This window comes from Crocodylus siamensis, chromosome 4 (genome assembly GCF_052110815.1).
Source record: "Crocodylus siamensis isolate JL-2025a chromosome 4, ASM5211081v1, whole genome shotgun sequence".
Lineage (NCBI taxonomy): Eukaryota > Metazoa > Chordata > Crocodylia > Crocodylidae > Crocodylus > Crocodylus siamensis.
In genome coordinates this window covers 58,568,086-58,581,350 of record NC_143398.1, presented here as the reverse complement: position 1 = coordinate 58,581,350, position 13,265 = coordinate 58,568,086, and the positions used below count along the sequence as shown (strand labels likewise).

The following is a 13,265-nucleotide window of genomic DNA, read 5'->3' as shown; positions in this document are numbered from 1 at the left end:
ACTAGATGCAGAATTTTTTTTTCCAATACAATGGACTTTTCAGAATCACTCATCTCATAATCTTCATTTATTAATTGACCTATTTTATTTTAACTGGTACTTTATTCTCTGGTATTTCTAAAAACTACTCGTATTCCCTTAACCTGTTTGGATAGAATTAACTCAATTTACTTCTTTGCTATCCTTGTATTCGTCCATTTACTGTACAAAATGGATTTATGTTTTTTAAAATTACTTGCATAACTGAGAATTAAACTTATTTTATTAGGTAGAGCAAGCTCTTACTCTTTTTATTTAGATGTTGTTGGCAAGCTAACTTATTTTTAAAAAGTTTATCTCTGCAAACTGATTTTTAATTCAGGACTCATATACTAGTTGCACCTCTAATTTTAATAATTTCCTCACCCTCCCAGGATACAGATGTAGACCCAGAGCCTACAAATAAAATAGCTGTAGACTCTTTTGCCCACAAAGTCAAACAAACAGGATTCCACACAAATGCAGAGGGCCACATTAGTGTCGCTATTTGTAGTTCTCAGGCCTAACCATCCATCCTATTAAAACTATTTCAGTTTGTATGTTAAAACGTCTCTTTAACCCTTTACATGATTATAAAAAATTTAAGAACATGCCTATGAGCAATATTTACTGCCCCATAAAATATCTACAGAGAAGCATTTGGAAAATGCTTTCCTAATTCACCTCAATTGAGATGAAACATCTAATTTGCACTGAAGTCCAAGGGAATTACACGAACTGTGCTACAGAGACTTACAGCACTACATTAACAACTAAAGTCTATCAATGGTTATCGGCACTATGGCTTTTGACTGCTCGCTACAGAATCATAGTGCATAAATTACCATACCTGTCAGACACCTCAAAGCAATGCATTCAAATAGATGGAATAATTGAGGTTGTCTCTATCACATACAACTGTATGGGGGGGGGCGGAAATATAACTTTTCTGAATTGTTATCACAGGATCCAGTAAATAACACGTTTTAAACTTATTTCTTTAATGAAGACTAACATGTACCCTTAAAGACATCTGGCAAAATTCCATAGTCAAATTAAAAGAGCAATGTTAAAAAAATGTCACCTCACCTGTATATCTTACACAAGACTTTCAATTTGATAAAGCCAACTAGATCACCAGTATATCACACAAATAATTAACTTGTTTGCTATTTAACATAAAAATGACATTGTCATAAGAGGCAACACAGCAAAGCAGACCAATGATCAATCTAGCTCTAAATCTCATCTCATCCAGCATGGAATGCCAGATGCCTCACAGAAACATGCAACTTCCTACTATCACAAACTACCAAGGTTTCAAATCTGCAAAGGTATCCAAGTAAGTGAACATAAATAGATCCCACTAAGTTCACCAGGACTCTTGTATTTCCCATTCAGACTGCTTAGCAGAAATAGGATTCTATATATACACAACTAGGTGAAATTTCTATTAAAGTTATTAGATGTGTGTATGTGCGCTCATGCGTTTGCAAACCCCTTGAAATATTGAGGCCAAGATTACTGATGCCTAATCTGAAACCCCTCAAAGGGGCCTAATATTCTGAAGACAGTTGTCTAGCACTTCATGAGAACTAAGCCATGATAGGGCATTTCATGATTTTGGTTTTGCCAAGCCAAAAATGAAAAACCTGAAATCTCTTTTCTAAACTAAACAAATGAAACTATCAAAAGGCACAACAGCAGCAAACCAATGCATGCATGTAGGAGGAAAAAAAGTTTGATAAAGAAACCCTTTAGTTACTGGCCTCCAATAATGAGTACAATAGCAATTTGAGAAAATACGGGAGAGAAGGATACAGTGTATTTTGGGCATAGTCTCCATTAAGTCATAGGAATTTATTAAGAACAGGCTTTTTTTAGATTCTTCATTGTAGCAAGTTATTCAAAATTTTATTTTCAATAAAGTGTTTTTTAGAAAAATTGTATTTGTTTCTGTTATGAACATTTATGTACATCCTTTTTTGAAAAAAGTGGACATTTAGTCAATACTGCTTGGTAACACCAAACACAGATTTTCTTGTATGATCTCCTTGACTAAGAATACAATTTATTTTGAAATAATGCATTATGAGCCACATTCTATTTTAAATTACTCATTATTTGAATTGTGCCAATAGCCACAGCATGACAGGTGCTTTCATAACACAAATTAAGACAACATTAACTATCCCAAAGGATATATAACCCACTACTGCAAGATTTGGGTGTTCTGACACATTAAAAAATAGTGATGAAATGAAGAAAGGTTCAGACAAGCAACTGTGATCTTTGTAAATTATGGAGAAAAAAAAAAATAGCCTAGTTTCAGATCTTGAGGTCCATCAGAAAAAAAACCCCACATTTCCTGTGATCCAATATATTTTTAGCGATATTCTCCAGATATTTAATATTACTAAGGAAAACAAACAGATGGAACACATCTAAAAATGAGATTCCCACCTTATCTCTGGACCTATTAGGGGTCATTAATATATTACCTAGTTTGAAAAGAATGTATTTCTTTAAAAACCAGACCAACCAAAGAAACCATATGCCATCACAAAAAGAATCCAGCAAATACAGATATCTGACTAAGGTTTTCCAGACTTCACTGTAACTCAATAACTGCTCCACACAGTGCTGTGAACTCTACAGCTTCAAGCTGGAAGTCAATCTAGGACAGCCAATAGAAAGTGCACCTGTACTATTACTGCCTTTCCTAATTCAGAGTGCTAAACCTTAGACAGATATAACTTGTGTGCAATCAAAACAACACACACAGGATATTTTATGTATATTATCTAAAATAAAAAGCACACCCTGCATCTATTTTATCATTAAATAAATTGAAAAATACTAGAAAAATGTAAATATTACACACACAATTCATAGGCAACATTTCGTCCACTTAAAAAACAGACAACAAACCTCATCTTACATGAACAATTCTGAAGGAGGGCATATAATATTTAGTTTTAGAAACTTTCATACAAATCATAGTTGCAAAAAGTTGCAATTCAATATAAAAATATTAGTAGCTGAACAATAATTTCAAACACCAAATTAAAATATTCACTAGTAGCTCCATGCAAAGTTAGGAAATAACTCTTACCATCACCTATTCATTAAAATAATCCAGAAAGCTGATATTCACGAGTAAGGAAAAAAACAAAAACAAAACCTATTTGGCAATTCTGGCTGATAAAAAAAAAAAAAAAAAAAGACATAAAATGCTACAGACAGGTAATTCCATAGTTATCCACTGCTGAGAAGTGAACCATCTTCAAACAACGAATATATATTTTTAATCCAAAAATCCAGCTTTGTAAAGAGGAAACCAAGTCCATCGATAATAAAACATTTTATTGCTCTATAACAAAACAAAGTTTCAATAACCGCACTAACTTGATTTGCTAGTGGGAGTCCTACTGTATTGTCTGTTTAAAATAATCAATAAAAACGCCCCATGAGTACTGTTTACAGAGTTGGGGTCACCTGCATGTTTTTGTTTATGTTTATATTTTACAACTGCTACCCAGCCAATCACAACATAGGGACCCTTTTAATTGACCACCAAACCAGTAGAATAAGGCTTTAGACATCACCCATGCTTTATCTGCCTTATTTTCACAGATACAAGTACTTTTATTGTAGCACACTACGGAAATCAGAAAAAAAGAAAAAAAGCAGCAGCCATCCCATGCTCAGCAACACTCTTCCAAGAGCCTGGCAGCACTTACCGCAAGTAATACTGTTTTAAAGCGAAGGCAGCATTAGAGCAACTTCTGGGAAAGTTGAACCCCTCTGCAATTTCTCCCCACTGATTCTTCTCAGAGACCTATCAAATAATAAAAAAAAAAGCAACAACACACAAACAGAGATACACAACACACACAACACGCCTCCCTAGTGGCAAACCTCACAAAAAACCAGGGGCAGCCACACAGCAAACGGATAAGTAGATATATATTAAAAAATAGAGAGACACACGTATAGGTGGCTGTGTATGAGGGCTATAGGGCTGCATTCCTGACTGGCAGTCCCTGGTGTTGCACCCCCCCACCCCACCCCGGGGGAACCCCGCTGCCCAGCAGCACTGTGCAAGTTTCTGTTGGGGGTGGGGGTGCCCTGTTTTGGGGGCTGTTTGTTTTTGTTTGTCCTACCTGGACAATAACCAATCGGGAGTCCCTCTGTCGCCCCCTTTTAAATCCTCCCGCGGCCGTTAAAAACCCAAAGAAGTTGAAAATAATCCGTGCGAGTCTTGGCGGGGGCGCCCCCCGGCCGCAGGGGGGCGGGGGAGCCGTCCCGGCCGGGCCCCCCTCAAGACAGAGTCACAGACACACCGAGGCCTTTCTTTTGAGGCCTACATTTCTGTCCCCAGCCTTGAAGCCTAAAGATGGCTATTTGATTACACACCGGCTGGGGTGCCCCTTTTGTTATTTCTCCCCGGGAAGGGCCCGGAGGGCAGCGCCGGTGCCCCCCGCCGCCAAGGATCGTTTCCTAGCCCGTGCTCCGTGCCGATTATCGATGTTAAACATGCCCGCTAATTTTGAGTTGCACTAAAACTGCACTCGCACTCTCCTCTCTCTGCGCGAGAGGCGCACAGCCGCCGCCAGCCCCGGCCGTCCGGCCGGGACCTGCCTCCCCCCGGCCCCCTCGCCTCCCTCGGCCCAAGGGCGGCAGGGCCGGGCTGGGGGTGGCGGGGGGCGCGGGGGAGGCCCCGGCCGGGCGGGCACGGCCCCCCGCAGGATCCCTCCACCGACAAGGCCGAGCCACCAACCTGCCTGCCTGCTTCCTGCCTCCCCCCCTCTCCTCAGGCGCTGGAAAGCGGCCGGCCCGCGCCCCCCCCAGCCGCCCCGCCGCCCCCGGGGGGCAGAGGAGACTTTTGGGAAGCGGGGGGGGGCGGCCAAGCCGCAGCCAAACTTCCACTCACCTTCCCAAATCCGCCCAAAGTGGTGACTCGGGTGTAGAGAGCGTGCAGGTCCAGCTCCTTCCCACCCACCACGGGGATCTTCTTCAGAGGAGACCTGCCGGGGGAGAGACACACCAAACCGCACAACTTGGCCACCCGGCGCCCCTCGCCCCCCTCGCCGGGGCCGCCGTGTCCTTCAGGGAAGGGGCTGGAAGTTGGATCGGGTCGGTTTAAACAGCCTCCCCCCCTCCCCTTCCATCTTCCCATTTTCCTCACCCTCTGCTGTGGTGAAACTGCCGCAGCTCGTCCAGGAAAGCGAGTCCCTTTCTCCGCTGCTCTGCCGGGCTCTTCCCCGCCGAACTGGCCATCGTTTGGGTGCGAAGGAAATTCAAAAAAAAAAAAAAAAAAAAAAAGGGGGGGGGGTCCGGGCCGGGCTCGAAAATAAAAAGCGATCCAACAACAACAACAACAATCGCCGGCTCCTCCTTGTCTCTAGGAGACCCAGGCGCCCGTGCTCAGCCGGGGAGCAGCCATGGAGAGGGGCAGGGGGAAAAAAAAGTTTAAAAGGGCTCCGGCGGCCCCGCGGGCGCTGCCTCCTCCGCGCGGCGCCCGGGCAGGCAGCCCCGCACCCCGGCGGGGGCACCTCGCCGCGACTCCTTCCCTTCCCTTGCTTCCCGCTGCTCGCTGCTGCCGCCGCTGCTGCTCGCTGCTGCCGCCGCCGCCGCCGCTCTCAGCGCCGCGAAGCCAGGCGATCCAGCCCGCACATGAGACTCAACATGGTGCTGCTGGATCACACAATGAATTGGGTTACTGTTGTGGCGGGGTGGGTGGGTGGGGGGGAGCCGGAGTGAGGGATTGACAGTGTGTGTGTATGTGTGTGTGTGTGTGTGTGTGTTACAGACGCGGCTCCATGCAATCGCGCGCACACACGCACACACACACGCGCGCGCACACACACACACTGTACGGCTACGGCAGCAGTGGCGGCGGTGGCGGCGGCAGCGGGCTTCACTTCTCTTCCCTCTCAGACAAAAAGATCCGAGGCCGCCGTGCGGCTGCCTGGGCCCGAGCGCCGCACAGCGCGCCCCGCAGGCCCGTCCCGGCACTGCAGCGGCCGCGGCTCGCGAGGCAGGAGCCAGCTCAGCCCCAGCAAAGCAGTTCCTGGCGGGGAACAATAGGCTCCTCTCGCCGCTAAGGGCTCATCTGCAATGTGCCGCAAACTTCACACAAAGCCGGGCGGAAAGAGACGAGGGAGAAGGCGAGGAGGGAAGGGAAAAAACGGCTACTACCGGTTGTTGCAGGGTTAGGGGCCAGGGAAATGTTCCCTTCTTCCCGGGCTGCGGACGAACGAGGCGCTCCAGTGCCTGCCGTTACTAGGAAGGAGGAGGAAGGAGAGACTGATCTGAAATACAGACATGCAGTGTTTTTAACTCGGGCCACGCTGAGATTGAAAAAAACAAATTAGACCGAGTCTGTTGAAGGTTTTTAAAAAACAAAAAAAGAAAAAAGGGAAAGGGGCATTGGAGAATTCTCACTTTGAAAAAACTTATGACTGTCTCGAGCTGAGAGGTTTTGAGCCAGGAAGTCCCACAAAATGACAAGGGGGATTTTGTGAATGCCCCATTCAAAGGCCCCCAGCACACTCCCTCCCCTCCTTTTAAGAGGTTCAGAATAAACTTCCTAATTAGGCAGTCTGACCTCTTTCTTCCAGTGAGAGAGACAGGCAGACAGCACACCCTGGGTCTCAATTTTCCAGTTAGGTAAATAATTTGATTTAGAGTTGGTGTGTGTGTGTGTAAAATGTATGTATATGTATGTGTGCATACATATATACGTATACATATGTATGCATGTGTGCATACATATATGTGTATGTATGTGTGCTGCATATATGTAGCTTTAACTGAGATGCAGTACTCTGTGTGTGTGTGTGTGTACTACAATTACCATTTTATGTTAATATACAAGTGATGGCCTCCTCAGGGGAGGTGAATTTACCCCTCTTCGCTGTAGGACGGGGTGGGCAAAATGCGGCCCAGGGGCTGGATACAGCCCTTCAGGCCATTCTATCTGGTCTGTGGGGCCCCTAAACTTTTAGAAAATTCATATTTATCTGCCCTGGGCTGCCTGTCATGTGGCCCTCGATGGCTTGCCAAAACTCAGTAAGCGGCCCTCTGCCCAAAATAATTTCCTGCCCCTGTTGTAGGAGGACCAAGTAGAAACAACGGCTCAGGTAGACTCCCATGAATGGTTATAGAAAGGCTGTATATATATCTATATATGTATCTAGATAGATCGATAGATACACACACACAATACCGCACCTGAGTTAAAAAGTGACCAGTGTTGCAGCCTTTCTATAACTGTTCATAAGAGTCTACCTGAGCAGTTGTTTCTACTCTGTCCTCTTACAGTGAAGAGGAGTAAATTCGCCTCCCCTGAGCTCTGGGCACTTTCTTGTCCCTTTCCTACATACACAGGTAGGACCCCAGGAAGATGCCTGCTCTTCACCCAGGCTATGATCCTGCTCCCATTTAAGTAAATGGGAGCAAGGGCCTATACAGTATAAACAGGCTCCCAGAGAAGCCCCTCTCCCTAAAACCGGCCCCTCGTTTACAGTAAACAGTCACCCAGGTGGGCACCTGCCCTGCCCAGGCCATGCCTAAGCAGAACTGCAGGTGAAAACTTGTTGGAGTTGATGAGACTTCAGGGGAGCATTCGCCCCTCTCACACAATGATGTGACATCCAAGGCCATATCAGGCCTTTAGTTTTTAAGCAGAACTTCTCATTACAGTCAGAAAGGAGTTGTGTTTTAAAATCAATGGCATATTATGGCCTCCAGCAAGCATTAAAAGAAACCCCTTATCCTCCATATACAAAGTTACTTCAAGGCATAAAATATTTTCTTTCGCAGATGTTTCCCCCACCTTGACTGGTGTGTGTGGGTGGGTGGGGTGGGGGGGACGGTTATAGTCCATATACCACAGGGGTCACCTAGTTTGGGATGAACTCCCAGGCAGCAGCTCCAGTCTTCCCCCTTGGGAGCTGAGACCTCGTTCTTGGGTTTAAAGACTCCCAGCCCCGGGGGGATTGCTCCTTAACGGGGGTGGGGCAAGACTGCCAGAGCAACGCGACGGGCTTCACACGCCTTGTGTCCTCGAAACAAGCCCAGCGAGAGCCTCCCCCACGACTGCGGCACACGTGCCTTGGCGCGGCTCTATAAACTGGGACCCCCCGGCGGTCGGTCACATTGCGTATCCGGGCGGGCGGTCGAGGTGGGTTTCTGTGCTCGGCGCCGCAACTGCGCGTGGTCCCTTACGTAACTGTCAGCTGGGGGTTCCCTAGAGGGGGTCACGGCGTGCAACCATTACATAGCCCCCGGTCCCGCGCCGCCGCCGCCCTCGGGCAGCGGTTCCCGCTCCGCCGCGGCTCCTCGCTCACAAAATGGCGGCGCCCATGGAAGCAGCAGCCCCATTTTGTGCTTACAGAGCCCGCCGGCAGCCGCGGAGCCGGCTGCGCCGGAGAACCAGGAGGCGGCGGCGGCGACTGCGATGCGGGGCAAGGAGCGAGGGAGGCGAGCGGAGGGAGGGCTGCCCCGCGGCTCTGTCCGCCGCCGACTGGAGGCTTCGTGGGGCGGCGGCGGGCTCCGGGCCGGGCCGCGCAGGACTGCGAGAGGCTTTGCTGCCGCGGGGGAGGCTTTGCTGCAGCCCGGCTCCATCCTCGCCGCCCCTCTCTATCCCCACCCGCTTGATATAACCGGCCGCGGTGTGGAGCGCTGGCGTGAAGGGCAAGGAGGACCTATGCTCTCGGTGCAGCTAAATAGGTCACTTTCCGCGCTTAATTACTGTTTGTTTCATTTTAGCGCGTCGCCTCCGGAGCAGACCGGCTATTAAGCTCGTGCTTCGAGTCACACTAGCCGTCCGCAAGGTACAAAATGTCTGTGGTAGGCTCCAGCGCTCGGTGTGCCCCCGCCAGCCGGCACGGGTGGCTTCACGTTCAGGGGGACTCACTTCCCATCGTCTAGCTGGCCAGGGTCCCTGCCGTACGATCCTGAAGCTGTTTGCAATATTGTCGTGCCTTTTTTTTTGGTCCAAATGAGGGGCTTTTGGGGGGTTGGGGAGGCAGAGGAGGAACTATTAAATTGTGGTATCACTCAATTTCTCAAATCGATTTAGTCTAGGTACATTTTAATGGCTGTGGAATGCAGGTGCCTTTCTGTTGATGGTGGAGATGTTATTAATTACAGTCTTAAACATGTAGCAATCGCTTGCTGTGTGGCGTTCAGTGGTTATGAAATATCTCCTTTCCTCTTGCTGTACAAGATCGAGTCATACAAATTAAGTGTCGGTGGAAAGAAGAAAAACCTGACTTGCTGTAACACTTTCCTTAATAATCCATTACTGTGTAGCTAGTTCCTGGGTTCAGGGCTCAGGATTCTTGCACAATGTCAAATGAAAGCAAAAACACTACAGGTTAAACCTGAAGTTAAACTGTGCAGTACTTGTTTGGTATGTTAGTATTTTGTGAACAGTACAGATTTGAATAATTGTAAAAAGACAAATTAGGGCATAAAATTGCCAGCCTGGTTCTTCCCCAGCACTGTAGTTGCAGTTAATTTTTTGAACCTCTACTTCTGCCTTGCTTGTTTGTTATGCTTGCTACCAACTTGTCCCATGGCCACCAGGCCATGACTGTTTTTGCCAGCTTGCCACTCTTTCATCATGCTTTCTGAAGGGTGGAATGTCACTGCTTTCTGCTCCTGCTTTCACTGCTTTTGAATCTTAACAGCATTAGTTGCTGCTGATCAAAAATATTGATTTACTAGCTATATGCTACTTACCTAAGGAATTTCTGTGTTATGTTAATAGCAAGTTGTAAACCCTTGAAAATGAACTTACTGTATCTTGAGTGTTAGTAGTCCTGATAACTGCAATTTGTTGTTTGACCTAGAGAGGACAGTTATCTCCTGCATTTTTGGGGACCCTGCAGACAGTAGTATGTATTAGAGGATGAAATCTTAGAAAAATAATTGGGTGTTGAACAGTTGTCTAGAATTGATACACTTCATATAACAGTGAATTACCAGTGGAACTATACAGATACAAGCATTTTTAGGAACTTAACACACATGTCAATGTGCATTTGTTAAGTTTCATAGTTGTTAGGGTCAGAAGGGACCTCAGTAGATCATCAAACCGGACTCCCTGCCCTGGGCAGGAAAGAGCACTGGGGTCATATAACCCCAGCCAGGTACTTGTCCAGTCTCCTCTTAAAGGCTCCCAGGGTAGGGGAGAGCACCACCTCCCTTGGAAACCCATTCCAAAATCTGGCAACCCTTACTGTAAAGAAGTTCCTCCTGATGTCCAGCCTAAATCTGGTCTGTCAAATTGTGGCTGTTGTTCCTGGTTGTTCCAAGAGGTGCCCTGGTAAACAGCATCTCCTATTTCTTTGCTCCCCTCCCTCCCCCTGATGAATTTGTAAATGGCCACAAGATTCCCCTCTCAGTCTTCTCTTGTGGAGGCTGGAGAGATCAAGGTTCCTCAGTCTTTCCTCGTAGGGCCTGACCCTCTCCGGGTTATCCACATCCCTCTTGAAGTGCGGTGCCCAGAACTCAACACAGTACTCCAGCTGTGGCCTGACCAGTGCCACATAGAGGGGAAGTATCACCTCTGTGGACCTGTTGTGATGCATCTGCTAATGCAGTTAGCCTTACTGATTACTTTGTCACATTGACGGCTCATGGAGTCAGCTATGACTCTTGAGATCCCTTTCTGCTGCTGTGTTGCTGAGAAGGTCCTCCCCTAACCCATAGGTGTGTTGGTGATTCCTTCTCCCTAGGTGCAGCACTTTGCACGTGTCTTTGTTGAACTGCATCCTGTTCTTTACTGCCCACTTTTCCAACCTGTCCACATCTGCCTGGATTCGATCTCTTCCCCCTAGTGTGTTTAACTTTACCCCATAACTTTGTGTTTATCCGCAAATTTGGACATAGTGCTCTCCACGCCCTCATCCAAGTTGCTGATGAACACATTGAATAGCACAGGTCCAAGGACCAAGCCTTGGAGGACCCCACTGCCCACATCTTTCCAAGTCGATACCAAGTAGATGACATGTTTCTGTGTTTGCATAGCTCACTATTATGCAAACACACTTATCAGGCATTTAACCAGCAAAATAGCCATTTTTCCCTCCAGTAGTATATAACCCTTTTTAACTCTGTTACAATTTACTATATAGCCTATTGCATTTTATATGCGTACATATCATAAATATGTTTTATTGATTTGTCCAGTATTTCCATCCTATATGTTAAAGAAGTTCTTGTAGCATATGTACAAATGAAAAAAGCAACTACTTCAAAATGGGAAATCAGATATGAAGTACACAGTCTAGTTTTACAAATTCTTACTTGGAAGTAGTTAAGTGAAATTAGTGCCAATCTGAATTTATATGCTTGATCCCTTAAATATCATGATTCAAGAATGCTATTTAACTTAAAATACGGCTTTTTAAAAAATATTTGGCTGAAACGGACTTTAAATACTACAGCAAGGCATCAGAGAGAATCCCAAATGCATCTTCAAAATCATGAGTGTGTAAACGCAACAGGTTAGTTTGGCAGTGCTGAGTTCTGAATACTTGGGGTTGCAATAATTCTGAGGGGGGTTTGTTGTTGTTTTGCATATAGCACACCCCTGTGTATAATACTCACCTTTTTTATTTTGAAGAGAAGCCTTCAGGGGAAAAAAAAATCTTCTATTAAGGTAAGTGAATCTGTAGCCACACACCAAGTTTGACCCTGTGCTCTGCCTCTAGGATTGCTTGCTAGCCTGGGACTATCCCATGTTGGACCCCATGTATTGTCTCCAGGGTTACACGCCGAGCTCAGGATGGTGCTTTGTGTTCACGTTGGACCCAGCACATGGCTCTTGAGCCAGTACATAGTCCAAGGTTTGGTGGACAGCCCTGAGGCAGCACAACAAGTCAGACCCAGCGCACAGCTCTGGAGCCAGCACACAGCTCCAAATCTAGCATGCAGTCCCAGACTTGGTGTATGGGGTCAGACCTGGCATTCCAGTCCAGAGCTATGTGCTGGATTGGACCCCGTGTGCTGAGTCTGGCCACATGCTAACCTTGTGCTCCAGCCCAATCCAGCATGGCTGTGGTGAGGAGCTTACCTTTGGTCCCAAGACTTGGTGATGAGAAGTGGGGAAGGAGCCTCCCCAATACCCCCTCCCCACCCTGATTGCCAGATTTCCAGACTGGTGGAGATCCCTTTTTCTCGCTTAAAATGCACACCCCAATTTTTCCCCAGCTGGTTTTAGGGGAAAGGTGTGGGTTATATGCAAGAAAATGGAATATAACTAACTTTTTAGACTCTTAAATTGGTGTAGCTCTTGCATAACACATAGTTGAAGCAAAATTACTTGTAATATATTCAAGGCTACCATACCTGGAATGCAAAGATATTAAAACTAGATGTCTAAGTGGTGGATTTTGGGGGTGAGGAGGGAAATGTTGCTGCTGTAGTAAAAATATCTTATTAGGTGGAATTCATGAATGGCTAACTGGTATAGATTCATAAAGAAATACTGAGTTGCTCTTAGAAAATAAGTTATTTTTGCCATATAAATAGCCTGTATACAAGTATTGTTTTGTGATTGCACTTGTTCATATGAATTGAAAGAGATCACATTTTTGCAGCCACACCTGCTTGTTTGATATCTTAAAATGCAAATATGAAATTATGAACTTGTTTCCAAATTTCTTTTTCTCTTTAAGTGTTAAAAGAGAACTTTTGGGGATGCATTTGGCCCCAAATTTAAGGGTATTTGTGTTTGATGTTGTGGAAGTTTCCTAGATGAACAAAGACCAGCATTATAACTTAAGTCTAGTGGAAATAAAAAACCAAAATAAAAAACACTGAAATAACCTAACATAGTGTTTGGAAGTCTAGGTTGTGTGACAGTTCTTGTGTAGGGGTTCTCAAAATCCTGGATGATCAACAGGCAACCCAGCCTGCATGCTTCACACTCATCTTCCTTAAATTTCTGCAGAATTAAACACTGCTTAATTTACTCTCATGACTTACTGGATGAAACCTTAGTTAGTAAGCAGTTGCTTTAGTTAGTAGATGCCCATTATGCAATCTGAGATGAAAAGGGAAGTGTTTATCTTAATCTTAGGAAAGGTGTCTATGAGTCAATTTATGAATTTCTGTTTCATGGTATTGAAACACTTGAGAAAACAAAAATGTAAAATTAAAATGGACTGGTAACTGACTTAACAAAATTTCCATACTCCAAGCTGGTTTAAAATTCTTAAAGTAGT

The 13,265-nt window shown here is 45.7% G+C and overlaps 1 protein-coding gene and 1 long non-coding RNA gene across 5 annotated transcripts in view; one reads left to right on the top strand and one right to left on the bottom strand.

Annotated features, from left to right (window-relative positions):
• The window catches only part of ARID2 (AT-rich interaction domain 2), a 166,117-nt gene extending 159,802 nt beyond the window's left edge, over positions 1–6,315 (bottom strand). The window contains exons 1-4 of one of the 3 annotated variants that reach the window (XM_090042392.1): positions 5,894–6,315; positions 5,210–5,718; positions 4,955–5,048; positions 3,762–3,859 (exon numbers count right to left, since the gene is read on the bottom strand). In XM_090042392.1, the coding sequence (XP_089898518.1) occupies positions 3,762–3,859; positions 4,955–5,048; positions 5,210–5,301 (284 nt within the window). In that variant the 5' untranslated portion in view covers positions 5,302–5,718; positions 5,894–6,315. Of the gene's footprint in view, positions 1–3,761; positions 3,860–4,954; positions 5,049–5,209 lie in introns of all 3 variants that reach the window. The other 2 variants (XM_090042391.1, XM_090042393.1) reach the window with 2 other exon arrangements.
• A 335-nt stretch (positions 6,316–6,650) lies between these two features.
• Positions 6,651–13,265, top strand: part of LOC149865757 (uncharacterized) — a 76,463-nt gene continuing 69,848 nt past the window's right edge. The window contains exons 1-2 of one of the 2 annotated variants that reach the window (XR_016441768.1): positions 6,651–8,209; positions 8,797–8,861. This is a non-coding gene — a long non-coding RNA (uncharacterized LOC149865757). The other variant, XR_016441767.1, reaches the window with a different exon arrangement.